Raw genomic sequence first — 20587 nt, 5'->3', positions numbered from 1 at the left:
TGTGGGCTTTCTCTAGTTGCGGCCAACGGGGGCTGTTCTTCGTTGCGGTGCACAGGCTTCTCATTGTGGTGGTTTCTCTTGTGACGGAGCACAGGCTCTAGGTGCGCTGAGGTTCAGTAGTTGTGGCCCACGGGCTTAGTTACTCTGCGGCGTGTGGATTCTTGTCCACTGCGCCACCAGGGAAGTCCTCGTGCACTTTCCAGATGCAGCGTTTTGGAAAAATGCTTACAAGTGTATCCTCAGGCTCTCTCTGTCCTGACCACCCATCCTTTGCTGAGTTGGGTGGGCCTCCCTGGGGCCTCCCTGGTGCCCAGTCTGTCTGTCTCCTCGTACATTGACCCCACTGTTTGCTGCCCCGGGGCTGGTCTGCCCCACTCGTGGGAGCTCTTCACGGCAGGTGTAACACACCAACTTGGTATCACCGTTACCTCCTGCCTTCCTGCCTCAGATGGCTGCTGGTTGCCTGGTCTGTACAGGCACCCAGCTGAGCATTGGGGGTGCCCAGGTGGACAGGCATGCCTTGGCCTGTGGCAGCTGCAGTCTAGGGGAGGACAGACATTTGTCACTTGCATTTATGTAAAGGTGGGAGAGTAACGAAGTCTCTGCTGGCGGGCGCACACAGAGGGCATGCGGGCCCTTACCAGATGCCTTTGTCAGGGAGATCAGGACCTGTAGCGGGGAGAGCTCCTCCTTCCCCGACTTCCCTTGGTTTAGTTTGTCTGGGCACTTCACTTTTGAAACAAGTTTTGTTTTTTGAAGAAGTTTACTGAGATAGAATTCACATTCCATAGAACTCATCCGTTTAAGGTATACAATGTATGGTCTTAAGTATATTAAGGTGATGATGCAGCCATCACCACTGTCTAATTTTAGAACATTTTTGTCACCCTTCAAAGACCTATTAAGTCACTCCTCATGTCCCCTTTCCCCCAACCCCTGGCAACCACTGCCCAGCTTTCTGGGTTTTTAAAAAATCTTTTGGCCTCACCGCATGGCATGTGGGATCTTAGTTATCTGACCAGGGATCAAACTTGTGTCCCCTGCATTGGCAACATGGAATCTTAACCACTGGACCACCAGAGAAGTCCTGTGCCCTGCTTTCTGTTTATATGGATTGATATTTTCTGAACATTTCATATAAATGAAATAATATGTGGCCTATTGTGACTTTAAACAAATGTTTGTGTGTGTGCATGCTAAGTCTCTTCTGTCATGTCTGATTCTTTGTGACTCTCATGGACTGTAACCCACCAGACTCCTCTGTCTTTGGGATTCTCCAGGCAAGAATACTGGAATGGGTTGCCGTGCCCTTCTCCAGGAGATCTTCCCAACCCAGGGATCAAACCCACATCTCCTGTGGCTCCTGCATTGCAAGCAGATTCTTTACCACTGAGCCACCAGGGAAGCCCCTAAATGAATGTTTAAGAAACATTTTTTTCCCCTTTAATTAGCAAAATTGACTTACTTTTTAGACGGGAAGCTGAGTGTTAAGCATCTCAGCCTTTTTGGTGTCTTTGAGCTGCAGCTTTCCAGGCAGTCCTGACCCCTTCCCTTATCCCAGCCTCCACTCCTCTGGATGATCTGGAGAATTCAGAATGGTTCCCGGTCTTGGATCATGTTTTATTCCTGCAAGCTCTTGTCTGAAAAAGTATCTCAGGAGATGCGCCTGAAGGTTCAGGTCTCTGAACCACTCTTGGAAGGGTCTGACCCTGTGGAGCTGAGGGGCCCGGAGTCCCATCCACGTCCTGACTTTGGCACTGCTCATCAGCTGCGTGACCTTGGGTTAGTTAATTACCACTCTGCACCTCAGTTTCCTCATCTGTAAAATGGACATAATAACAGTATCTGGTGAGAGGACCAGTGTTATTGGTGTCACCGCCATCAGTACCCTCACTGTTACTGGGAGGAGTGTTGGATTTGGAATCACGTGCGCAGGGTTTGAGTACTGGCTGTGCAGCTGTAGTAAGTCACTTCCTGTCTGAGTCTTCATTTACCCATCTCTAAACTGGGTCTAATAGATGTTGCTTCATGGTTACTGAGCAGCTCAGTTGTGAAACTGGACAGAAGAGTGGACCATAAACTGTAAAATGCTGTGCCTCGTGAGGTGTCACGTCTGTGTGCTCTGGTTTCCTGTCAGCCTCACTGTGATTTGACACAGATTGACCTTCTTGGCTTTTCTATATGTTGCTTCTCTAAGAAAAGCCCACCGTGGAGTACCCTCCACCTCATTCTCAGGATGCCTCCTGGTTCCTATTCTTGTCCAGACTTGTCTTTGAACTCAACTGGCTTTGCCATGTTGCTCTTGCTGAAAAGCCACGTGGCCTAGTAGTTAAGACTGAGGGCTCTGCAGGGGCTCCAATTCTAGCGCCAGCACTTAATAGTCCAGTGACCTTGAGCAAGATTAACCAAGGCTTAATCTCTTGGGACCTCAGTTTTTCCTCCTGTAAAATGGAGATAATAATAGTATGTACCTCAGAGGATTGAGGGGTTCAAAGTAAAGATCTAATCAAGAAATCATTGCCAAATCTAATGTCATGAAGCTTTTTCCTTGTTTTCTTCTAAGAATTTTATATATAGTTTTAGCTTTTGTGTTTAGATCTTTGATCCATTTTGAGTTAATTTTTGTATATGGTGTTAGTAAGTGTCCAGCTTCATTCTTTTGCGTGTGGATATCATTTTCCCAGCACCACTTGTTGAAGACTATCCTTTCCTCATTAGAAATCTTAACACCCTTGTCAAAAATCAGTTGACCAGATATATGAGGGTTTATTTCTAGGCTCTCTGTCCTACTCCATTGGTCTATATATCTGTCTTTATGCCAGTTCCACACTTTTTGGTTTATTGGAGCTTTGTTGTAAGTTTTGAAATCAAGGAGTGTGGGTCCTCCAACTTTATTCTTCTTCAAAATTGTTTTTTTTTTTTTGAAATCTTCTGAGATTTCATATGAATTTTGGGATGGACTTTTCTATTTCTGCAAAAAATGTCATTAGGATTTAAATAGAGATTGCATTGAATCTATAGATTGCTCTGGGTAGTGTTGACATGTTAGCAATATTGTTTCCAAACTACGAATGCAAGATGTGTTTCCATTACCATTATCATCTTTAATTTCTTCCAGCAACGTTTTATAGTTTTTAGTGAACAAGGTTTTGCCTCCATCGTTGCTTTATTTCTACATATTTTATTCTTTCTGATGCTATTGTAAATGAAATTGTTTTCTTAATTTCCTTTTTGTATTGTCCAGTATTCGTGCATAGAAACACAACTGATTTTTAATGTGTTGTATCCTGCAACTTGGCTGAATTTATTAGTTCCAGTTGGCCTGATTTTTTTAATGCTCAAGTTAGTTGCCACCATTTAAATCTTAGTTAAGTTCGTATAAAAACCTCAGCTTCCTTTTTTTTTGGCATAAAATATTGGAAGATGTGGCACCTCCGGGCCGACATTCCCACATGGTAGCCACTGCCTGGAGCCCAGTACCCACTCCTGCCTTTGGTGGCAGGGAGCATCCTTCAGTGAGCCCCAGCCTGTGCCACCTTTGCTGCCCCGTGCCCTGCCTTTCAGCTCACTCACTCAGGCATTCAACACTCTTCTATATGTGTTTACTGAGCACCTACTGTATACCAGGTGCCATTCTAGGCACTGGGAGTACACCGCTGACACAACAGACAAATATCTCTGCATATCTGAACTTTCATTCTATTAATAGAACTCATTATAGTGCTGGGCCCTGTCCTAAGCACTTTGCATATATGTTATCTCTTGTAATCTGACTTAATCCTCCAGACCTCCTCGGTAAGGTAGCCTCACTCTACAGCCAAGGATATGGAGAGAGGCATGGTGGACTTGAGATATATCCATGGTTGTCCGGCACATTAGGGCAATGTCTGTATTAGAAAGCTGGGCAAGTCTGGCCTGAGAGTCCATGATCCCAGTGACCCTTGGTGGCAGAGAACTCACATGTGAAAACCCAGCAGTAGAGGCAGGGTGGGTGGACGTAGCCAGACAGGCTTGGTCATTGGTCACATATGTAGGCAGCCAGGAGTCAGGTCTCGTGGAATGGGGAGTGTGTTGGGGGCAAGACAGTATGCTTCCCGGGGCTGCCCCTCGGGCCTCTGGACGGTGTTTCCTTGGGGCTGTCTGGATCCCAGGCCCTCTCATTTTCCCAGCTCAGGAACCCCTTGGTCTCGCCACTGGGACAGCCCTCTGTTCCTCCAAAGACAGCTGATGATGGAGGGCCAGGCTTGGTGGGAGGTCGAGGGTAGGTAATCAGTAGGTTGTCTGCATTGAGAGGTGCAGACAACTGGGAAAACGCAGACCAGCTCGAGCAGCCCCACCCTCTGCTGAGCCTGCTTCTGCTGGGAGATGTAACTATGGGTTGGCGTCAGGTCAGCAGACGGGCCCCATCTCCCAGGTCTCCCCTGAGGCTGCCCTGCACCAGGCCTGTGACTCAGTTTCTCTGGATGACAAGGAGACTGAGCTCAGGCAGTGTGTGTATGTTAAGTCGCTTCAGTCGTGTTCGACTCTTTGCGACCCATGGACTGTATTTCCTCTGGGATTCTCCAGGCAAAAACACTGGAATGGGTTGCCATACCCTCCTCCAGGGGATCTTCCCAACCCAGGGATTGAACCTGTGTCTTTTATGTCTCCTGCACTGGCAGGCAGATTCTTTACCACTGGTGCCACCTGGGAAGCCCCAGGGAGAGTGTTGCACAAACTCAGCCTGGTCCCTTCTCAGCCTGGGGTTGCCTGCGTGCTGTTCTGGGGGTCGTCACCGCAGCCTGTTAGGAGCCTGGTTGGCCCTCTGGCTGACTCTTTGAACCCTCTTTGTGTACAGATGCCGGTATGGTTGCTGATTCAGAGCTGTGCTGGGTGGGCGGAGGGGGGCCTTGTGGGGCCCCCTCCAACAGGAAGCTCTGCCCTCTGGTCAGGCTCACCCTCAGCTCCCTGTCTCTGCTCTGAGCCTGCCTCCTGTCTCTGTCTCCATTGCCCACTGTTTTCCCTGACTCTGAGGGACTCACCTGTTCCATCTCCCAGGCTGGGAGAAAGCTGCCATCTTCCCCGTGGCTCCCCCCAAAGCCGAGCCCTCTTTGTGGCGGGCAGGGGTCCTGCGCCTGGGCAGCGCGTGTTCTTCATTCCCAGGCCCCTAGTGGAGCTGGCCAACTGGGGCGCAGCCACCGCACGCCATGGGGTGGTTGCTGCCTGACCAGCGGTGTTGGTGTGTCCCCCACTGCCCGACACAAACCGGGAGAGGATGAGGGACTCACATCTCTGACAAGAGGAGCCTTTTACAGCCTCTTCCTCATGCCCCACCTCACCCCTAGCCTGGGCCCCCAGGGCAGCCTCTGCCTTTTGGGGGTACCCCTCTGAAATTCCAGACAGTGGCTTGGCGCTCCTAGAGTTCCGATTGTGATGTAAGAAGAGAATAGGAACTGGGCTGCAGGCAGGTGGCAGGTAAGCATCCTGACCACCCCCCTCAGGTAAACACTGGAAACCCCCACTTTCTCTGCACTGGATCTGAGTGCCAGTGGCATCGGGGACACACAAGGTCTGAACACCCCCAGCCCGGTGCCAAGGAAGCAGTCTGTTGGGGCACCGACTCTGTGCCCCAACTTGGGGCAAGTGGATCTTACTGGGTGATTTCTGAGGAAGGGGAGGGAGGTGGGAGACCCCAACCTTTCAAAACGAGGTGGACTCCACCTATTTCAGGGTGGGAGGAGTGCAAGAGAAATATATATTCTTTGAGACTTAAAAATTACTGCAAAGTGCTAAACGTCTGTCAAACATAATCCTGCTATCCAGCACCCTCTACTTTCTTGTATTGCAAATCCAATTTTGTTTTTGTATTTTTCTTTGACTTAATACATTGAGGAGCCATTCCCTACATCATTTAAAATTCATGATAAGCATATAAGTAACATTTACACAGTAGTGTATGAGTGCATTTACCGTGACCCACCTAAGCAGTCCCCTGATGCTGGGCATTCAGGTTGTTGCCAGTTTCATGACTAAGGAATGATAGGCTGCTTTATTCAAACTCCCGTCTAGGGCAAAGGGACTGAACGCTCTGTGTGTCAGGCTCTTAACAGAAGGGGGCGCTGGAGTGGGCAGAGAAGTGGCACAGGCTTTGCTACCTGCCTTGGTCCACGTCCCGTGCATTGCTAGGAAGGAATGTGCTGGTGGAGCAGGTGACAGAGGTGACCTTCTTGGGTGCCCTCCCTTAAGTCACCTGCTTGTCAGCCAGCAGGCTTTGGGCAGCCAGGCTGGTCCTCCCAACCCCTCTCTGGGTCTTGGGTCTTGTACTCCACCTCCTCAACTATAAGGGAGCAGCTCGCTGGTGTCACTGGTCTTTTCCTCGGAGGTGGGGTCACGCCTGTTACCCAGTTCCTCCCCCAACCCGCTCAGAGAAGCAGAGACCAACTTGTGGTTCAGCTGCCTTCTCCAGCCCCAGGAGATGGTTGGTTCTGAGCTTGTGCTCAACCGATTGTTGATGACATCTCAGCCATACGTAGTGGGGAGGTTTAATATGCACAACCTGAAAATCCCCATGTCTGGCCTCGCTTGAAAGGTCAGAAGTTTGGCAACACTGGGCCTGTGTCCCCACCTCACGCCGCACTCCCACCTTCTTCAGCTGGATCTTGGGCGTCTGCTCCTGCTCTGCCTTTCACCTGCTTTTCTGGCTGGTGGACCCTGTAGGCAGTAGGCTTTGTCTCCTGGTGTGTAGTAATAGCCAGCCCAAGGCTTTGTGGCCTGCTTGTGTAAACTGCATCTCCTTATCTCCGTGGAGGAAGCCTGACTGTCTCACGGTACCTTTCCCAAGGTTCCCTGTGGTCATCACAGAATGTTCTGCAGGGAAATCCCTACACGTGCTCTGATGAATGCTGGTGCCAAAGTCCTCATCTGCATTTTGGGTTATTTCCAAGGGGAGAGTTCCTGGGGGCAGGCTGATGTGGAACCAGGGTCTAGGCCTGCGGGGAGAACAGGCAGCCCCCCTGGAACCCTGCTCTCTGGGGGCTGGTTTCTCCTCCTTGGGCTCTGGCTGAACCAGGTCACCCTCACCTCCTGATGGAGTGCACATCCCACGGCTCTCCGGCAAGGCAGACTGGAAGCCAGGGTGGACGCAGATCCTAAAGTTGTGCTGGTCACTGGCAGGCTGGTGTCTCCACAGACAGACTCCCCAGGAACCACTCAGAGTGGAAAATTCTAGGGGCTGGACAAGGACCAATCCACATTTTGTAGTACCTGGAGTTTATACAATTTGGAGGCCTTTTAAGAAAAAAAAAGATATAAAGTTACAAATACAAAAGTAGCTACAGGCCTGGGCAGGGGTCTGGGCAAGGCAGGTGTCCTGAGGGTCAGCCCCTTGAGGCCCCTGTCAAGCTGCCCCTGGAGTGGGCCCAGGGGTCACTTCTCTGCATTTGCTCCCTGGACTCCTGAGAGCCCAAGCTGGCCGGTTCTGTGATGGGAGAGCGTGCTGAGAGCTGTCAGGACCAGGTCAGGTGCATTGCATCTGGAGTTCAGGTGTGGTCTGATGTATGAACACAGGGAGGGCTGGGGCCATGGGGTTGGGCGAGAGGCCTGGGAGTGAGGAACCAGGCTTACCACCCCGGCTTTGTGCTGGCAGGTGGAACATCTGAAGGAGAAGCTTATAAGCCAGGCCCAGGAAGTGAGCCGCCTTCGATCTGAGCTGGTGAGCCCAACAACGCCATCCTAACGGGGCTGAGGGGTGGGGAGAAGCTTCCAGGGTACTTATCACCACGAGCTTGCATGACCCATAATGGGAGGGAGGTTAATACTTGTTTGCTGATGTAAAGCAGGAGTGTGATCTCTGTGTATATAAATATGACTTTCCTTGTTACTTTCACACTCAGGAAAATAGAATGAGAGGGCTGGGGTGTAGCCAGGAGCCGTTCCTATCTCACCACCCTCCTCCATCTCTTCTCTCCTCTGCCCTCATCTTTGTCTTTATCTTCTCTGGAGCCCCTTCTCTCTTCTCTCCGTCCATCACCGGCCTTTCTTTCTCTTTACTCCTTCTCTCTTCCTCCCCGTCTTGGCCCTCTGCCCACTGCACCCTGTACTGTCTCTGCCTCCCCGCTGCCCCATCCTTCCCCCCACCTGCCCTGGCCACATGCCCCCACCTCGACTTTGGCTCTCTGCAGGGAGGCACCGACTTGGAGAAGCACCGGGACCTGCTGATGGTGGAGAATGAGCGACTGAGGCAGGAGATGCGGCGCTGCGAGGCGGAGCTGCAGGAGCTGAGGGCCAAGCCGGCGGCCCCTTGCACGGGCTGCGAGCACAGCCAGGTGGGCCCAGGACCAGTGTGGTCGGGGGACAGGGGGCTTGATTCCCAGCAGTCACCCCAGCTCCTCACGCTGACTCTTGCCTGCTGGTCTCACACCTGACCCATCCCCACCTCCCATGCCTCTGTGGCTGTCCGTCTGCAGGAGAGCGCCCAGCTCCGCGACAGACTGTCCCAGCTACAGCTGGAGGTGGCGGAGAACAAAGGCCTGCTGTCAGAGCTGAACCTGGAGGTGCAGCAGAAGACCGACCGGCTGGCCGAGGTGGAGCTGCGGCTCAAGGACTGCCTGGCTGAGAAGGCGCAGGAGGAGGAGAGGCTCAGCCGGCGCCTGCGAGACAGCCACGAGACCATTGCCAGCCTGCGCGCCCAGTCACCGCCCATCAAGGTGAGCCGGGGCTGGGTGGCTGCCTGCTGTATGCACCTGGGCTGTGCCTCGGCACTGGTCTCTGGAGCCCAGGACGGCCAGACGTAGAACAGGCTTGTCTTGGTGAATAAGTAGGTGCAAGGGGTTGAAGGAATCCTTCCAGGTCTGCACTCAGCCTGGCCCCTTCCCCTTCCTGCTGTCCAGGGTCAGGCCATGTAGGCGTCCAGCAACCGAGGCTTGGGGTGCCTGCTATGAGCCAGGCATGGATGTGATGCTTCACTATGTTCTGCTCTCGTCTTTGCCCTCCTTGTCTGTTCTGTGCCCAGTCTTGGGCCACAGCCAGGCTCCTCGTGGGTTCGTGAAAATGAGAAGATTCCAGGAGGCCCCTGCAGCATTCTGGAAAGCCAAGACCTCAGGGCTCCTCTAGTTTTTTTCTGCGGGATGTTAGTGGGATGCTCCTGAGGGTCCCCTCAGGGTCCCAGGGTGAGGGCAAGGCACCCACACACCTCTGTGTGCCTGCCCCTCCGCCCCTTCCTCGCAGTATGTCATCAAGACAGTGGAGGTAGAGTCGTCCAAGACCAAGCAGGCCCTCAGTGAGTCGCAGGCCCGGAACCAGCACCTGCAGGAGCAGGTGGCCATGCAGAGGCAGGTGCTGAAGGAGATGGAGCAGCAGCTGCAGAGCTCGCACCAGCTGACCGCACAGCTCCGGGCGCAGGTGTGTGGGTCATCGCGTGGCTGTCGGGGCGGCATGACGCTGGGGTCGCACTCTGGCACAGTGCAGAGGCTGAGCACTTGGGGTCCCACAGACCCGTGTTCCAGTCCCCCTCTCCCTGCTGGCCGTCGTGACCAAGGAGGGCAAGTTTCTGTTCATCTGTAAAATGGTCTGATCGCAGAACCCAGCTCCCGGTGAGGCTTGACCTCATTGCAAGATTGACTCAGGGCCTGGCACACAACGCTCTTGGAAGGGTACCCTGGTCCGTATCATAACTGATGAGAGATCCTCTCCCCTGCTTCCCAGGGCCTATGGGACCTTGGATGGTGCTGGGCTGATGCTGGGAAGTAGCTGCACGGAGCTGGCAGCCCTTTTGGGGAGAGAGACGGCCATCCTATCCCTCCCTCGTGCATGTGTGTGTGTGTGGGGGGCATCTCACCTTCCCGTGGGGCATTGCACTGAGCTCCTGACCCTGGCTTCAGATCGCCATGTACGAGTCGGAGCTGGAGAGGGCCCACGGGCAGATGCTGGAAGAGATGCAGTCCCTGGAGGAGGACAAGAACCGGGCCATCGAGGAGGCCTTCGCCAGAGCCCAGGTGGAGATGAAGGCGGTACACGAGAACCTGGCAGGTAAGCTGGCCGGCTGAGCGCTAGCCTGCTCCCCACACCACGGCCCTTCACCCCATCTGCCTCTCACCCCTTTGTGTCCCCATAGGCGTCCGGACCAACCTGCTGACGCTGCAGCCAGCACTGCGGACCCTGACCAATGACTACAATGGGCTCAAGCGTCAGGTGCGCGGCTTCCCGCTGCTGCTGCAGGAGGCCCTCAAGAGTGTCAAGGCCGAGGTGAGTGCAGGCCCTGGGTGGCGGGGCTGGGAGAGGCTCTGGAGCCCCTGGGTGGACACAGCATCCCCTACCACGCCCTTCTCAAACTCAGACAAACCCGCAGACGGCAGCTCCCTTCCCTACCACACACACAGCTGTCCTCAGACCATTGGAAAAACAGTCTGATCAGGGGTAGGTATTTGGATATTTGTCTTGTTATGAGTCTGTAAAGCAAACACGTCACATATATCTTTATATTCCAATGGGCTACACATATCTTTATATCTCAAACATGCTACACATATCTTTACATCTGTTAGGTTTAATTTAATTTTTTCAAGCTGTACTTGTGCAGTATGAGAATAACCAACGTCTCTAAAGTGCCTCCTACATGCCGAGCCTTTTATAGCCATCAGCTCCTTGAGTCTGTGTGACAGCTCCGCAGGATAGACATATATTTGGGGACTCGAAAATAGTTCTTCTCCTTTAATAAAAAAAATCATGTCAATAATACATGGACATGTTGCAACTACAGACTTCACAGATGGGTGTCGGATGAAAAGGAAAGGCCTCTCTCTGCCACCCAGCCCGCTCCTCAAAAGAAACCTCTCCCAGCATGTCCCCTAAAGGGTATCCTGAGCATGTTGAAAACTATTGACATGTATGTGCATGTACACGCACTTCCCTTTCTCCCAACAAAGGGGAACAGGTGTGAGTGTAGCCTGCATCTTGTTTCTTTTCCCTATGAATGGAACTTGAAATCTTTATCACCAGCTCCTATGAATTCCTATTTTACAGATGAGGAAATTGAGGCTCGAAGACATTGAGCCAGTTGCTTCTGGTCTCCCAGCTCTTCAGAACAGAGCTGAGATTTGGGTCCAACTGAATCCTGTAGTCAAGGGCTGGTGCTGTGGAGTGAGGGCTGAGTCCCAGCTCTTTGCTCATCAGCAGGGCAACATTGAGGTTGGCTTAGCTTCTTTGGGGCTCAGTTTCTTGCTCTGTAAAATGGGTCTGGTCACAGTACCTACCCAGAGGGGTTATTGGGAAAATCTGACGTGTGACAGCTCAGCTTAGGTGCCCAGTCCAGGGCAGGCAGCGATGAGCAGGCTGTCAGTGGGGGGGCAGCGGCCGGGCATGTGAGGTGGGTGGAACTGGCCCCCTGATGGCACTGCCCTTCCCCCACCAGATTGGCCAGGCCATCGAGGAGGTCAATAGCAACAACCAGGAACTGCTGCGCAAGTACCGCCGGGAGCTGCAGCTGCGTAAAAAGTGCCACAATGAGCTCGTGCGGCTGAAAGGTGACTGCCGTGTGGGTTAGGGGGTGCCCAGCAGAGGGGGCCCTGACCTGCCTCGGGGGTGCTCCTGCCCTTCCCTTTGGCCCCCAGTGCCAGTCCTTGGAGCTGTGCCCTGTCATTTTGAGGGACTGTTGTGATGCCCTCTTGGTAAATAAGGGTACGGAGGCACAGGAATGTCACAGGGAATTTGCTCAAAACTTCATGGCGAGTAAACAAACTTTGCACCTTGGATCCATCCAACTCTGAAGCCTTTCCTCGTGCCCATGGCAGCCTGCCAGGTGTTGGAGGAGCAGGGCATTGAAGTACTGGGTGGTGGGTGGCTAGAATGTCACTTATTCTGATGTAGGGCTTGGTCAAGCTTGAGAGAGCACCCGTTCACTGCCCAGCGGTCCAGAGAGCACCTGCCCTGTGCCACATGCTGTTCCAGACACTGAGGATATGTCTCTGGACCCCACAGAACCTGCCCTTGCCCTCATGGTGCTCCCTTCAGTTTCAGTGGAGGGGAGCAGACAGTGATCATTAATCACCCTGAGAACCCCATCAGTGCCCCTTTACCTGGGCTGGGGAGGGGTTCTCAGAGCTCCTAAATATCTGAGAGTTGAGGGTGTCGAGGGGGCTTCTTGTAGGAGGTGGAACCAGGGTTGAGACCTGGACTGTGAGCTGGAGTGGACAGGTGGAGGGAGGTGGGGCCATGCTAGATGTGATGGGGAGTTTTCTCTTCATTCTCTTCATTCAAGCCTCTGGGATCCCCTCTAAGGGCTTGAAGCAAGGCGGGTGGCGTGATTGAATCTGTGCCCCAGTCAACCCCGGGGCTGCTCTGTTGCCTGTGCCCATCTTCTGCCTGGTCCCGTCAGCCCATCTGATTCCCAGACTCTGTCCTGGCATTCACAGTGCCCTTCTAGAATGAGAACAAGCTCCTAGGCTTAGTGGGATCCAAGCCCCTCATTGTGTGTGTGAGGAAACTGAAGTCCAGATGTGTAATGAGTTGTCCATTTTGGTATCCCACTCAAACTGGGTGCAAGGTACAAAGTCTCAACTCTGAAAACTGACCTTTCCTCTATGTCCCCAAGGTGAGGCTGCCACCCTCAGTTGCTTTGCTTAGCAAAAAATGTATTGATACATGAATTCATAGTATAGTGTGAATGACTAAGAACAGCTTTGTGGGCCACCTTGCCCTTGGGGGCCTTACTAAGAAGGTAGGATCTCTTGAGCCACTGGCCCGCTCCAGACACCAGTGGACACCAGTGTGGAGGCAATCTGGTCTTGACCTGGCCTGTACCCATCTCTCCTGCCCCATCAAATCTAGGAAACATCCGGGTGATTGCCCGTGTCCGGCCAGTCACCAAAGAGGACGGGGAAGGACCTGAGGCGACCAATGCTGTGACCTTTGATCCCGACGACGACTCCATCATTCACTTGCTGCACAAAGGAAAGCCTGTCTCCTTCGAGCTGGACAAGGTCTTCTCCTCACAGGCCTCACAGCAGGACGTGAGTGTGGCCCCTGCCTAGAGAGGGACAGAGAGACACACCTCACATGAAGGGGGAGAGATGGGTGAGGGCTGGACGAAAATAAACGTAAGGGAGGGGAGACAGGATGGAGAAGCCTAGGGCTACAAGGTCCCTCTCTTTACCTCTGGAGGAGAGAAGAGGGTGGGAAGGCAAAAAGGGCTTCGGAAGGGCAGATGCATGTATAAGCTAGAGCAACCCCCCCGTGGCTCCGCCCATCTCAGCCACACCCACTCTTGGGCCCATCCTACTCGGGTGATCCCTCCTATCCTTATAGCCACACCCACCCTCATAGCCCCTCCCACCCAACCGTCCCCGCCCATAATCAACCACACCCACTCTCAGCCCCTCCCACTCACATGGCCCCGCCCACCCACTGGACCCTGGCTTGTGTGGAGGCAGGCTTCTCCAGCCAGGAGCACCACCTTTATCAGCCCCACGGGCCTTTCTAGGGATTCCATGCTGCTCGCGCAGACCCCAGGGAGGAGCCTGCAGCCTGTGTGAGCCAGGTGTTTTCAGCATCTGCTCTTCCCTCACATTGCAAGGGCCAACCTGAGAGGCCTGTTTTGCTTGTGCCCAGGCTAGGCTTTATCTTTGCCCCCGTCCTTTGTTGCTGGCTGGCAGGCAAGCCAGTGGAGGTGCCAGGCACATGCTGCCTCTCCCTTGAGAGGGGGAAAAGCTGGGGGAGGGCTCCTGAGCTCCTGGCCCAGGTTGCCCCTTCCTCAGGTGCCAGTGGGCAGTAATTACTACCCTGACTTCCTTTCAGTCTTTCGGCAATGAGGTTGCCCACTGATGACTAGTGTAAATGACTCATTAGTCACAAATTCCTCCACAGTGAGCTGGTTGCCCATGATAACATGTGCCATATTGTAGCTGAAGAAGGGGAGTGGTCAGGAGGAGGTGGCTGGGGTTGGGGGCGGCCAGCAGCCTTGGCAGCTCCACATCCTCCATCCTACGTCTTCTCTGCAGGTGTTCCAGGAGGTGCAGGCCCTCATCACCTCCTGCATTGATGGCTTCAATGTCTGCATCTTCGCCTACGGCCAGACGGGTGCTGGCAAGACATACACAATGGAGGTGGGTACCCACTGGGTGGAGCAGGGGTTCAGAGTGAAGACTGCCCCCTTGCTGCTATTGATGGGGGTGCCCCTCATTGGTCTTGAGGTTCTGTGTGGGGCATGTTTTGCCTCACTTGGGCTTCACAGCCTTAGAGCTGAGCCCATAATTATTTGTGTTAACCCTAAGGCACCAGGCCTGAAGTGGGGGTGCCCTGCCTAAGCACACCTGCGTGGTCCCAGTAGGTACGGGGGAGGGGAAGGTGTGCTGACAACAGCCTCTGGCCCCAGAGGTGTCTTGGCCTGGGCTAAGAGTCCAGGGCAGATTGCTGTGACGTATCTCAGGATTGCCCTCATTTCAACCACACACATGTATTGGGCTCCTGTTGTATGGCTGCTCATGCTGGGCTCTGGGCGTGTCGGGATGAATGAGGGGGGACCTCAACCCTCAAGGAGATCCTTGGGCAGTGGGAGAGACTGGCCAATGGAGGCTGTTGTGGGGTGCCCAGCTCTTACCTGCAGCTTGCAGGGCCTCATCTCCACGCATGTGCCACCCCTCCCCCCCCCCCACGCCCCATGCCTCCATGGACTGTGGCCTGGAATAGGGGTGTTGAGAGGAGGAAGAATTTTGACTGTAGACAAAAATGGAAAGCTGGTCACAGGGCGTGTCTTTGGTTTGTTAGCATTTCCCTGGCTCTTGAGGGTTGCTACGGGATTCTCCAGGTAGAGGAGGAGGGCAGGTGACCTGGTGTCCCAACAAGGGCTGGGAGAGGGCCCTGCTGGCCCAGGCTGTTGGACACCCTTTGGGAAGGCTCCCGTGGTGGGCCTTTCTTCCCCAATCTGGACCTTCTTTTCCCTCAAGAAGGGATTGATTAGACTGTTTAGTGAGAGGCAGGCCAAAAGAAGATGGGAAGGGGGAGGGGGTGGTTGAGGGGAGTGTGTGCAACACCCTTAGGCTCCCAGCTCTGTCTGGGGTGCCCAGAGTTGAGGTGACACCAGGGGCACCCATCCTCCAACTCATCCAGGCTGAGGCTCCACGTGCATCAGGCACCCTGCCTGGGGCTCAGCCGTGACCAGAGCGCCTGCCCCGAGGAGCTGGCCCACCCATGGGGAGATGGCAGTGCCCACGGCAAGTCACCATGTGTCCTCCAGGTGCTAGAGAGGAAAATTCAGCCAGGAACAAGGAACCAACAGTGAGGTGGGGGGGGATCTGGTGTTTGGAGGGAAAGGAAGCTTCCCTGAGGAGGTGACATTGGTGCAGACACCGAAGCCAGTCAGAGAGGAATGTGGGGCAGAGGGGACAGCGGGGCAGAGGCCACGGGGCTGGAGGGTGTGGGGAGGACACTGAGGCCCCAGTGGCAGAAGCGGAAGTGGGGGTGGAAGGTGCCATCCAAAGGGAGGCCCAGGTGAGGACTCCAGACTGTTTCTAGAAAGGCCAGCCAGCCCGTCCGGCCCCAGTTCACTTGCCAGCTCTCCTGCAGAACCTGGCTCACTGCCCACCTGACACTGAGCCCCAACTCTGGGCAGCAGCAGGGAAGTCACACATTCCCAGTGGCTCCTCCCAGGGGGCCCAGCAGGGCCAGGTGTCCATCAGCAGGCCCTGTGTGCAGGGCCCAGGCCAAGTTCCACCTGGTGCTCTGCTTTAAGTCTCAGGCCCAATCTTGGCAGGGTGGGGCCATTTTAAAGGTGAGAAAACTGAGGCCCAAGGAGGTGAAGCGGCTTGTAGCTGGTGGAGGGTGTTTAGGGGGCAGGCTGGCATGTGACAGCTTAAGTTGGGGAGGCCGGCCTGGGAGGGGTAGCCAGAGCAGGTGGGGAGCATCTGCACAGGTCAGCCTTTGTGGGGAAAGGGGAGAGGCCTGGCTCACTGGGGCCTTGATTTTACCCCAGGGGACCCCTGAGAACCCAGGCATCAACCAGCGGGCCCTGCGGCTGCTCTTCTCTGAGGTGCAGGAGAAAGCGTCCGACTGGGAATACACCATCACCGTCAGTGCCGCAGAGATCTACAATGAGGTCCTCAGGTGAGGGGCCCTCAGGTGAAGGGCCCTCAGATGGGGGCCTCAGGTGGGAGTTGAATGTTGTGACTAGGCCCAGAGAATCCACCGGTTCCAGGCACTAGCAGGCAGGAGGGGGGAGGCCCACTGAGCCCACCTGGGACACCCAGACCAAGGCCCTCCTTTCCTCTGGAAGTGCCCTCACCCCACCTGCAGGCTGCACTGGGTGGTGAAAAGTGAGAGTGGGGTCTTGGGGAACCCTGCCTCCAGGGGTTCAGTGCAGCATGGGGACTGGAGTTACCACCACCCCAGGACTTTTGGGGAACATTCCTGCCTCTGCCCTTCAGCAAACTGAGTGCCCGAGAGGAGCTGGGGCTGGGGAGGGAGAAGGGCTGAGCCCCTTGGTGTCCAGGAAGGCATCCTGAAGTGTGATGGTTGGGAGAACATTCCAGGCTGGTTGGGGGGGTGCGGGGGGCGGTGCAAGTGTAAGCAGAAGGCAGACTGGGAGGAGGGCGTGACCGTCCTTCCTGCCCTCAGGGACCTGCTGGGACAGGAGCCCCAGGAGAAACTGGAAATCCGGCTGTGTCCAGATGGCAGCGGGCAGCTATACGTGCCGGGGCTGACCGAGTTCCAGGTGCAGAGCGTGGAGGACATCAACAAGGTGAGGAGCTGGGCGGGCCAACGCTGGGAGCCCACAGCGGATCGGCTCCGCCCGAAGGGATAGGGCTCAGATGCAGGCTCTTTTGGGTCCGCAGGCCTCTGGGAGCCTGTTTCCTCCCGCTGAGGAGGTAGCGGGTGACGCCCCCTGATAGGGATGCCCCAGGACTTGGGATTTCGAAGACCCCACTCTAAAGCCGGTGCGTCGGCCTTCCCACCTCCAGGTGTTCGAGTTCGGCCACACCAACCGCACCACGGAGTTCACCAACCTGAACGAGCACAGCTCGCGCTCGCACGCCCTGCTCATCGTGACGGTGCGCGGCGTGGACTGCAGCACCGGCCTCCGCACCACAGGTGAGCCAGGACCCCCAGCGCCCTGCCTGAGCACCCCCACCTCTGCCTCTCCCGGGGTGGCCCTGACCTGCCCGCGCCCTCCCCACAGGGAAGCTGAACCTGGTGGACCTGGCCGGCTCGGAGCGCGTGGGCAAGTCGGGGGCGGAGGGCAGCCGCCTGCGGGAGGCGCAGCACATCAACAAGTCGCTGTCGGCCCTGGGCGATGTCATTGCCGCCTTGCGCTCCCGTCAGGGCCACGTGCCCTTCCGCAACTCCAAGCTCACCTACCTGCTGCAGGACTCGCTCAGCGGGGACAGCAAGACCCTCATGGTGGTGCAGGTGAGGGCCTCAGGTGGGCTGGACAGTGTGGCCATCAGTGTGTACAGACTTGGCCAGTTCCAAGAACAGGGGTTCCCACCCCCTTCCTTCCCCTGCAGCCCAGGTAGCCCGCAGGCTGTGCAGAGAAAAGCCTCTTGTCTTCAGCAGCTTCAGAGTCAGTGACATGTGCCCCCCACCCCATAGCCTTCCCAACAGACCTGGCCACAGTCACTCTTTGCTTGCAGCTTCCTCCACTTCAGCCACCTTGGTGAAGTTGCCCCCCCACCCCACCCCAGCTCCCCTCCTTCTCGTCTTCTCCAGGGAGCCTTCTAGAATCCCCTGGTTGTGAGCTCCCTCTGATGCCCCTTCCAGTTCTGTGAGGACAGCTGGCCAGCCAGGTGGAGAGTGAGCTCTCGTGTGTCCCCTAGGTGTCCCCTGTGGAGAAGAACACCAGTGAGACGCTCTACTCCCTCAAGTTTGCTGAGAGGGTGCGCTCTGTGGAGCTGGGCCCTGGGTCCCGCAGGACAGAGCTCGGGTCATGGTCCAGCCAGGAGCACCTAGAGGTACAGGGACCCCCGCCGGCGCTGGGTCAAAGACTTCCGGTCATGGGCAGGAGGGAGGGTGTGGCGGGGAGGACAGCCTGGAGTGGGGAAGAGGGGAACATACCAGAGCGGGTGGAGCCAGAACTTGAACCCAAACCCAGTAGTCTCTTCAGTCCAGGCGTTTTTGTTGACCTCAGAGGTACCTAGGCGTCATGGACGTGGGGCAGGGAGGTGCAGGCTGGCACACAGATGCTCAGTAGTGTTTACTTCTTTATTAATTCCGTCTTCCCATAGTTATTGTATCATTGTCATGTCCATTTTGCAGATGAGAAAACAGTTTGGGGTGGCTGGGGAGGGGAAACACATGGGTGGCAGGGGACCCACCCACCTGCCCTTCTCTGCCCACAGTGGGAGTCAGCTTGCCAGACGCCACAGCCCTCAGCGCGAGCCCATTCGGCCCCCGGCTCTGGGACCACTAGCCGCCCAGGCTCCATCAGAAGGAAGCTGCAGCCCTCAGGTGAGTCTTCAGGGAGTGAGCCAGGGTGGGGAGCCTCCCCCATAGGCTGATCACAGCCACTGGGCTGCCCTTATTGGAGTGGGCTTTAAATTTATAAAACTTCTGCAGACCACTTTCACAACCTTCCTTGGCCCTGGGAAGTAGTCAGGGCAGACAGTGCTGGGTCCATTTTATTGATGGGAAACTGAAGGCCCCTTGGAGATGGAGTGTCAGGAGGGGAGGCCAGCCCTCTGGACTCCTAGCTAGGCCGCTGATGTGAGGCCCAGGACGCAATTCTCTGAGGCTGGGTTCATGAAAGACATGGCCTCCCAACTAGGCCGTGGATGGGTGATTAGAATCTGGGGCTCCAGTCCCCAGCTTGACCCCCTCACAGAAGGGCCTGGCAAATGTTTTGAGTCTAAAGGGGGTATGGGCAGCAGGGTCCTGGGGGGTGGGTCCCAGCCCAAGGGAAGCCAACCAGTGAGACACCTGTTGCTTTGATTTCAGCCTGACGGCTGGGGCTGCAGAGTCTCCAGGTGAGTGTGGGGGCCAGCAGCCCAGGGCTGCCCGCCCACCCGCCTGCCTGGCCGCCTCGGGTTGCAGGGCTGTGCCGGGAAGCTGGCTGGGTCTGGGGCTCGCTGCCTGCTGTCTGTGTGCTTCTGCGCGGCTGCCTCCTGCTCTAGGACAGAGGCTGACAGTCCCGGTGCTGACAAAACCTATCCCCTCCCATAGGGAAGTCCAGGCCATTGCCTGTGTGATGGACATGCCCACCCTGCCGGACCAGGGACCAGCGACTGGGTCTCCATGCGTGGCTGGCCCACCCCTGCTGCAGCGTCTGGAGCCTGTGAAGCAGAGGCCAGAGTGGAGGCGCCTCTTTGACCCCATCTCCCCTTAGAGATGAGAAACATGTTCAGAAGGAAACCATGTCTCTTGGCTGTGGCTCTGGGTGCAGGTGGCACAGGCTGGAAGGGCAGGCCCAGGCCATCAGTGTGGGCCCTTGCGGGGAGGGCAAGTGTGTTGTGCAGGAGGGTGGGCCCTCGCCTGGGCTGGCCCAACCCTCCCCAGCCCGCAGGGCCTCTCCAGAAGGCACAGGAACTGTGGGAGCCGGGCGGTTGGTGGGCAGCCCTGTCCTGCTCTTCTCCGGGAGTAGAGCATCTCGCCAGGCGTGTATATAGCGTTCCTAGATGTACACAGGAGGCCCGCTCCCGCGGCAGGTCGGGCTTTATTTATGGCCGGCAGGAGGTCAGTGGGTGGGGATCTTGCTGCTCCCCTCTTCTGCCTGGCACCAGGCTGTCTCCCTGCTCACTAGCCTCTTGACATTTTCCTCCCTCTGAAATCCTATTTAAGAACTTTTGGAAGCTTAGCCATTTTTACTTATTAAATAACCTTTTTACACAAGCACTGTCTGGAAGAGTTGGTCTTGTGAGCCCCTGATCAGATGCAGGGAGCAGGGTGTTGGCATGTTGTGGGTGGTTCCCCAGTGCTGGCTTGTCACCCACTAAGTCAGGATCAAGTGTCCTCCCCCCATCCTTATCATGATTGACCCATACAAGTACTGGCACCTTCACCTAATAAACGGGAAACTCAAGCTCTCCAAAGGCTTGCCAAAAACCTAGCACAGTGGTCCCTACTCCACTGCCTGCCGTCTGCCCTGGCCTTGCCCCCTTAGGTGAATGGCCATAGGTCAGTGCTACCCCCCTCCTCCGCCTACAGCACCCCAACCATGGGTGCCATGCCCACCAGGCTCCCCACCATGGAAGTGGTGCTGATCTGCACCTGGTCCCAGCCTTGGGGAAACATGTGCAGGGCTCTGTGGGGTCCTTGCACCAAATGAGCTGAAGTGGCCTCAGGAGGAGAAGCAGGGTGACCTCTGGGTCAGGGGAGCTGTTCTGGCCAGCCAGCACTGGGGGCTCCTGCAGGGAGGGGCAGCTGTTAAGAGCATGGGGTAGTGGCCTTTCTGGTCCCATCCCTGGAGGCCTCCGGGGGTGGAGGGAGGGCAGTGAGCTCTGGATCAGCCACCACAGTAAGTGGCCCCACTGCAAGGCTGGAGTCCCCGCCCCCTGCAGGGTACAGCTGCCGACTGGCCTCAGAGGCATCCACTGGACAGGTGGGAGTGGCTGAGACAGAGGGGCTGGGCTGGAGAGCCTGAGCCCACCCCTCACCTGTTTCTTCTAGCCATGAAACAGGGAGTTGCTGT

General features: G+C 55.8%; 1 protein-coding gene across 5 annotated transcripts in view; it reads left to right on the top strand.

Annotated features, from left to right (window-relative positions):
* KIFC3 (kinesin family member C3) overlaps positions 1 to 19788 on the top strand; it is a 30978-nt gene extending 11190 nt beyond the window's left edge. For 4 of the 5 annotated variants that reach the window (XM_061387333.1, XM_061387337.1, XM_061387335.1 and 1 more), the window contains 16 exons: positions 7625 to 7690; positions 8160 to 8303; positions 8445 to 8684; positions 9205 to 9378; positions 9858 to 10005; positions 10091 to 10221; positions 11387 to 11498; positions 12802 to 12983; positions 13971 to 14075; positions 15941 to 16071; positions 16582 to 16705; positions 16926 to 17055; positions 17144 to 17373; positions 17781 to 17915; positions 18303 to 18411; positions 19123 to 19788. In XM_061387333.1, coding sequence (XP_061243317.1) covers positions 7625 to 7690; positions 8160 to 8303; positions 8445 to 8684; positions 9205 to 9378; positions 9858 to 10005; positions 10091 to 10221; positions 11387 to 11498; positions 12802 to 12983; positions 13971 to 14075; positions 15941 to 16071; positions 16582 to 16705; positions 16926 to 17055; positions 17144 to 17373; positions 17781 to 17915; positions 18303 to 18411; positions 19123 to 19148 — 2187 coding nt within the window. In that variant the 3' untranslated portion in view covers positions 19149 to 19788. Of the gene's footprint in view, positions 1 to 7624; positions 7691 to 8159; positions 8304 to 8444; positions 8685 to 9204; positions 9379 to 9857; positions 10006 to 10090; positions 10222 to 11386; positions 11499 to 12801; positions 12984 to 13970; positions 14076 to 15940; positions 16072 to 16581; positions 16706 to 16925; positions 17056 to 17143; positions 17374 to 17780; positions 17916 to 18302; positions 18412 to 18897; positions 18927 to 19122 lie in introns of all 5 variants that reach the window. The other variant, XM_061387332.1, reaches the window with a different exon arrangement.
* Positions 19789 to 20587: the final 799 nt, after the last annotated feature.

This window comes from Bos javanicus, chromosome 18, assembly GCF_032452875.1.
Source record: "Bos javanicus breed banteng chromosome 18, ARS-OSU_banteng_1.0, whole genome shotgun sequence".
NCBI classification, from domain to species: Eukaryota; Metazoa; Chordata; class Mammalia; order Artiodactyla; family Bovidae; genus Bos; species Bos javanicus.
The sequence above is the reverse complement of the archived record's forward strand: the minus strand, read 5'-3'. Positions and strand labels throughout refer to the sequence as shown.